The following is a 7,301-nucleotide window of genomic DNA, read 5'->3' as shown; positions in this document are numbered from 1 at the left end:
CCTTATCCACCAACACCATGGCGCCATCATAGAAGGCCACCAAATTTGTCAGGCACAATATGCCCTCAGTGAAGCCATGTTGTCTGTCACCAATCACCCCCTTATTTTTCACATGCTTTAGCATATAATCTAGAGGATATGCTCCATGATCCTGCCAGGCAAAAAGGTGAGACTGCCCTGTAGTTCCCTGGGTCTTCCTTTTCCCCCTCAGCAGATATCAGGACGATTGAATTTCCCCCCTGAGGACCAGGACTTCTGAATAGGCTGCACCTGTCTATAGAGGGCCTCATCTACTCAATCCTCCTGGTCAGGTGGCTTGTCACAGACTCCCCCTTTAATGTCTCCACTCCTGCCCTCCCTTTAATCTTGACCCATAGGCTCTTGGTTGGCTCCTCATCAATCCCCAGGCAGAGCTCTGCACACTCCAGCTTGTCACTGACGTAGTGGGTAACACCCTGGGTAACACCCTCTACAGTACCTTCACCACCTTATCTTTTTACAATACCTTCAACAACATACCCTCTATGATACTTTCATGCATTTTAGCTTCCAGCTGCTCCTTTCACTTTCCCTTTTTCTGCTTGCTCATCCTAAAGCTTACAGATCTCTCCTTTGTTCCTCGAAAGCACTAGAATGGATTTTCTGTATGCTATCTCTTTGGTAAAACCAGAATACTCTTTCCTCTCTGGGAAGACCAGACCTGGTACTATAACACTTCCTGTTCATACTCAGACCCTGAAAGTTATGGCAACTGCAGTGCAAAATCTTGCTACTGAAGACTTAAAAACGTAATGTACATTAATGGTGAAGATAATGTATGTAATTCTGTACCAACCTGGGAACAGAATAAAAGTATGAGCCTAAATACACACACCCCAAATGCTCCATCACAGATCTCACCCACAGGGCACAGTAACACCAGAAAATCAGCAGAGAAAAATCAGTATTAATTTTAAGAAAATATTAATGTTGAGAGTTATCCTTTACCCTTTAGGAACAAAAATTAGAAAAGTTATTTTAAAAAAATAAGGGTAGGGAAATTAATCACATGCAAGTTGTGATTAATTTCTCTACGTAAAGCTCTATTTTTCCTAAAGCACCTTAATAAAAAAAAAAGAATCACTGTGTTATGCATTTCCCTCCTTATTTTCTGTTATATGCTATCTCCTGTGACTATGGAAACATACATTTCCTCTCAACTGTATTTATATGCTAAGGTATCACAGCTAAAAATAGACAGATTTACTCATTTTCAAGCAAAACTGGGTTTGTAAATATGATAACTTCTTGAAGTGTTATGCAATCAAAGTTTAAAGTTTGGGCCATTGACTTCAAAGGGCAGCACGCAGAATTCTCTACAGACAGTAGTTTTGGACAGAAAGGTGTGCAGTAAACATGGTCAAAACAAGTATCTTCTTACACTACAGGTTTCTATCTTTTGTTTCTGTTTCTTTTCAATGAAACAGAGACATGGCTCAAATATTTGAGTTGACAGGAGTACTAGCACTGTCAAGTCCACATAGCTGAGGAGCAGTGATTTAATTAATTTTCCTCATCAGCCGAATTCAGCTTGACAAGCTTGTATCTATTGATTGTCAGAGTATTGCCTTGATTCCCAGATTTTAAGCAGAGATTTCAGTATTGGCTTTAACAGAAGAAAGGCAAAGTTTTGTGAGAAAGGGTGCTTCATATGTATGTAATCAATTGAAGAAAATCAGGAATGACATGAAACCATCCCTCCCGAGCCTTTCTACATAATACTGCTTGGTTTAAATTGGTTTTGGTCAGGATTTAAACACGTAAAGTCAGAAGCTCAGCTGGTGTAAAACTGTACCATCTCCAGAACCAGTCTTACGGATCAAGTAATGCAGTTGAAAAATGGAAAACCTAAAGACAAATTATTTATATCTTTGTCAGTCAGATTTGGGGAGAGGTTTTTGTTTGTCTTGGGTTGTTTGTTTGTGGATTTGTTTGGTTGTTTTTTTAAACACTGCTTGAAACAAATCCTGTGTTTTTAAGTGTTTTAAGACTGCCCAGATTTTTGTAAATATTGTACATGTAAATGTATTAAAAAGAAATAATTTTGTCCCAAGTTTGTGGAGAAATTTATTTATGAATAAACAGCACTGAATTCTTTATTGTTAGTACCTCCACCTCAGTCCCTTCGTTTGGGTAGTCCCCCCTGCTTTTTCCAAAAGTAGCATATACAAACTGGGATTTGAAATATCACTTGGGGAACACAGCAATAGAAACAAGACAAATTCTACCCTGAAGGAGATTTTAGAGTAATTAGGAAAGTTGTGTCAGGAATGAACTTGGCTCAGCCTACACAGAGGCACCACACATCCCATTCAGTAGGACTTGTTAGATTGACAGTATGATACAACATCTTATCTGCTCTTGTCGGATTCAGGTGTGTATTTAAGCCTACTGCTTTTGGCTCCTGCTGGAGGCCATGCAGAGTTCAGGGGGCAGGGGATGGTACTTTGGTGATGATGGAAAGTTCAGCAAGATATAGCTTGAAAAAAGGAAGGTATAAAATGCAAACTAAGCAGGATGTGTAACCAACAGCCTCTTGACTTAGTGGTGGGGAAAGGGAGGAGGGAGAAATGTCAGAGAGCAGGTATTTTTTGAACAGACTGTGCCCTTTACAAATATTAACATGCTCTTAATATGTCAAAAAGTGTTCATCAAGATAAAACAAACAGCTGAGTCAGTCACAAGAACTGCTACTCAGGCAAGACTCAGCCTACAAAGATGACATAAAAAGTTGACTCTATGCACATTTAAAAAAAGCAAAAACCTTTTTTTCCTGCTTGCTTACCTGCTCTGAAATAAATTTTAGATTCTTTTAACAATGTTCTGAAAGGAATAAGATAAACTATTTTGTGGCATCTAAAATATAAAAGAGTATTATTGTAACAGAAATAATGGATAATCTAATGGGAGATATAACTGGAGTTTTCCAATTTTTTTGAGACTGTCCTTTAACACTTGCTCTTGCAAAGCAGCATTTTACACATCTTTTTAATCAAGCCTTCTGCAATCCATATTCCAGTGTTGGTTACACTGGATCTGTATGGACGGACCCAGAGACAAGTATCATTTTATTATGGTAATGAAGGATGAAAATAATACATTGTTGTGAATTAGTTTCCTTTGAAACTTCACCTATGAAAGAAGAAAACAATCATGTTTTTGAAGACAGAAGAGCTTTAAAAATATCAATTTCATAACCAAGGCTGAGTTTAACTACATGGGCTTTACATTTTCCTAAGCATTTATCTGTAAAAACATACAAAAATATTTGTTAACACACCATAGGATATGCCCAGTCTATACGTTCACTTATTTCATTTAGCTTTTTACAAAAGACAGCATATAAATATATAATATAAAGCTACTTTTAGTTATAAACCAATATATAGATTTAAAAGACTAATTTAATCTTTTTTTTAATCACCACTAGTCGCACTCTAGTTTGAACAGTACACGAAGTTTGCTCCTGCCTTCTCGTTGTTCTCCCCAGTGCTGGGAACACCTGCCTGAAGCTCATAGGAGGCAGTAAGTGGATGTGAGATGAAAACATGCTGCATTTCCCCACTTACCTCCCTTCAGTCTCCTGCAATGCAGCTCCTTCATGTTGGCTTGTAAACAACACTGCCGAAAGCTCGTCCAGGGTCTTAGCCAAACATCGGTCCCTTACACCTGGAGTCAGGATGCTTTGCTCTCCCCACATTGTGCCCCTTTAGTGTCATGGCAAGCAGCCCTCAGAGCGGGCTACTAGTCACCTTGCACCCCAGGGAGAGAAGTGCCCTTCAGGGACCCTCCAATCCTGGACCTCTCACAGCCCGCTTCATCATTGGTCCTCTCTTCTACCTTACAAACACTGATCAAACCAAGTGTGCATGGGCACAGGACAAGTTTCTGATCAATAAATTACTCTGTTTCACATGGTTCAAATTTGAGCTTTTATTTGGTTTTTAAATTAAAAAAATAAATTTCATTATTAAATAGTGGAATGGGTCTAAACTAATGTTTACACATTAATTCACTTGCTTTAGGGTACCACCAGAGAAATAATTAAAGTATACCACCCAGACAAAACTTTCTGTTAGAAAGCTCAATAGTGGCGTAATTCAGTTAAACAGGAAAAAAAAACCCAACAAAAGTCTTAATGTTTACAATGAACATTAGAAGTAAACCTCTGGTTTTAGTGTCATCCAAATGTAGTTTCCATCACAAAGGCAGTCATTGTATTCAGAATACTATACCACAGTGCTAATGTCATCGGCTTCATCTGGTTTCTTTTGCCTGCTTGGCAGGGATTTCAAGTACTCAAGGTGCCTCCTTGCATCCTCCTGGTTTTGCCGGACATAATAAACCACGTATGAGATCACCATGGTGAACCAGCCAAACATGGTGACCAGCATGGCGTAATCGGTAGTCTTTTTAGGGAGGTTGCAGAGGTCAGCATCATTGGCAGCATTGAGGAACGGTCTCCCTGCGTGCTCATCCAGCACAGAAGTCTTGCAGATGACGTTGTTGGCCGTCTCGTGGTTGGAGGCCATGCTCCTCAACACCTGCTGCAGCGTGCAGTCACAATGCCAGGGGTTGTTTGCAATTCTGGCTCTGGCTTTTAAGTTGTTGAAAGCGTTTTTGTGCACGCTTTGAATCCGGTTGTCGGACAAATCCAGAGTCTGCAAGGTTTCTGCCACCCCTTTAAAGGCATGTTCATCTATAAACTCAATCCCATTCTTTGATAAATTGAGGACTCTCAGTTGGTGCAAGTCCTTAAAAATTTCATTGGGGATAGAAGTTATCTGATTGGAGTCCAAATAAAGTAAGACTGTTTCTGGAGGCAGATCTCTGGGTATTTCCTTGAGATTTGCATTGCTACAGCTGACATTCAGACCTCCAGAGTGAGAACAGAGGCAGCCTTTTGGGCACATACTGGCAGAATGAAAGCACAGTATCATGAGGACAAAACTTTGTAAGAGCAGACACATGGAGAGGGAACGAGTTAACCACAGGTCTACCAAATGCATGCTGGGGTGTCAGCATAATCACACGACCATTTCTCATTCAGCCAACAGTGGTGGGAAAAGGATCGGCAAAGCTGAAACGTGGCTTCATTTTCTTCAGTGTGATTAGTGGACCATCATGTGGGCTTCCTCATGGTCAATACTCTTTTTAGAAGCACACCTGCAGAGAAGAAGGAAAAAAGATTCCTTATACCATAAATCCAATCCCTATTTTGTTTTCATTAAAAAAGTAGAAATAAGATGAAGGTGAAGTGAAATGCAACACTAAATAAATGATCTATTATCCTATCAGTGTACCAGAGGATTTATTTAGGTAACTCCTATTAGCATTAATGTGAGTTTAGTGCATAAATCCCAAGGACATTTTTAAGTGAATAGACTACATCTATCACAAATTGCACAGGTTTGGGCTTAAATACTTATTAAAGGAGGGACTGGTTTGGTTTTATCAATCACAGATGTTTCTAAAACAGCTATCAATCTAAATTACATTTTCCCTTGCTAAAATAGAAGATGCATTAACAGGAGCTTAGAGTTGGATCTCCAGCAACAGTGACAGGTAAGTGAGGAATTTGTGGTGGCTAATGTGAACTTATCATAAAATAATTTACACTATTTTAAGTCCAAATCAAAGTACTTCCACAAGAAAATATTTTTACTATACCAAGAAACAAAAAAACCCAAGTAAACCAAATGCTACTGCAAGACACCACAAACATCCACCATTGCCTTGTTTGTCTCCCCATCCTGCTCTTCTGCTTTGGAACCCTGCATTTCCTGTAACTCTCAGCATTTTGTGAGACCCACAGAAATAATGTCTACTTCCAGTTTTCCTGAAAAAATCATTTTAATTTATCATAGAGGAAAAGAAAGAAATGTAACAATTGCTAAAACCTCACACACCCGCCTCCAAACCAAATAGAACTCACACAAACCTATGTATGAGCCAAACAAAAAACATCTTATTCATGGCATGCAATTTGCTAAAAGAACGTATGAAAAATAGCTTCTGCTTCACCTTCTCAAGTTGGCTTAAAAATAGCAAATACCCAGAAGCTTTTCCATTTTCTCCTTTAATTGAAGCACAAATACAGAAGTCTGAAATGCTGACCTATAAGGTTTTGAAAACAACCTCATTTATTTTTTCCCCTATTATGGTAAACTACGAATTTTTAACTACAACAGGTCCATTTGCCTTCATGTACGTGCCCTCTGTCTTTGTAGCAGCTTGGATATTTGCAGCCTTATTTGCATGCTCTTACTGCAGCTACTGCAAGTAGTAGTGTATCACCACTACTCTTCAACTTACTTATTGATCAAGAGAGAAATTGCCCAAGAACCTAAACAGAAAGTTTACACTTGGAGTCCATAAAACTTCTAATCTTCAATTAAAAAAAAAAGGAAATTGTTAGCAATAAGAAATTGTGAAGTAAAGTCTGGAAATGTGAAACCATTAAGAAGGGACGTAAGCAGAGCACAAAAAGCTCCTGTTGAGGACAGAGAGTGAAGGTAGTACCTCCACAATCAATGGAATTCTGCAGGACCTCTGTTTATGTGAAAGCCTGCTGCATTGGGTGCATCCTTGCCATTTCTCCCTGTGGCTCTTTGGTCACTGCAGTGCCTGGGTTCTTAAGATCAGACAGAAATCTGATACAGAAGGAGAGAAGCTCCAGAAGTTGTTTTTTCCCAGCCTGCCCCATGAAGAATGCCTGTCCCATGGAAGAAAAGACACCTATTTTATTTTCCCTTCATGTTTATGTGTCTCACTGTGCTGCACCAAGAGTATGAGTGGTCAGCTCATCACCGCAGAATGAGCATCATCTCATCACCTACTACTTGTATACAGTGCCTTCCTGCCAGTAATGCTGGAGTCCTACTGCAGGAATGGACTGAGGTGAAAAAGCAAAGACTGGAAGGAGTCTCAGACACTTAATTTTGAAGAAGCATGTGACCATTAAATATCATATGTGCTTCATTACATGAGGAAAAAACCCCGCCAACCTGGAATTACACCATGGATCCTGCCAAGTCCTCCATAATGCTGCTACACCACCAAAGATCATGTGTCAAGCACCAAAGACAATATGGAACATCTTCATCCCACCGAAGATAAATTAAGCTTTTTTTCTTTAATGTATTAATGCGCTTAAGAGTGGAAGAATTAGGATCATTACAGACTAAGCAGGAAAGTGTTTAATGAAGCAATGCCTCTTCAAAAGAGATAACTAAGTAAATAGATAAAAGAAGGAAAAAAAA

General features: G+C 39.2%; 1 protein-coding gene across 1 annotated transcript; it reads right to left on the bottom strand.

Moving 5' to 3' along the window:
* Window positions 1-3,951: 3,951 nt before the first annotated feature.
* On the bottom strand, window positions 3,952-5,202 carry LRRC3B (leucine rich repeat containing 3B). Its single transcript, XM_010012531.1, has one exon. It carries the CDS (start codon window positions 5,046-5,048, stop codon window positions 4,269-4,271), a length of 780 nt encoding a protein of 259 aa, XP_010010833.1. The 5' UTR covers window positions 5,049-5,202; the 3' UTR covers window positions 3,952-4,268.
* Window positions 5,203-7,301: the final 2,099 nt, after the last annotated feature.

Source organism: Nestor notabilis, unplaced genomic scaffold, assembly GCF_000696875.1.
Source record: "Nestor notabilis isolate BGI_N333 unplaced genomic scaffold, ASM69687v1 scaffold9084, whole genome shotgun sequence".
NCBI lineage: Eukaryota > Metazoa > Chordata > Aves > Psittaciformes > Psittacidae > Nestor > Nestor notabilis.
The sequence above is the reverse complement of the archived record's forward strand: the minus strand, read 5'-3'. Positions and strand labels throughout refer to the sequence as shown.

Bases quoted from the DNA above. Each gene is read 5' to 3' on its own strand.
- LRRC3B (XM_010012531.1), bottom strand. From the start codon at position 5,048: ATGCATTTGGTAGACCTGTGGTTAACTCGTTCCCTCTCCATGTGTCTG.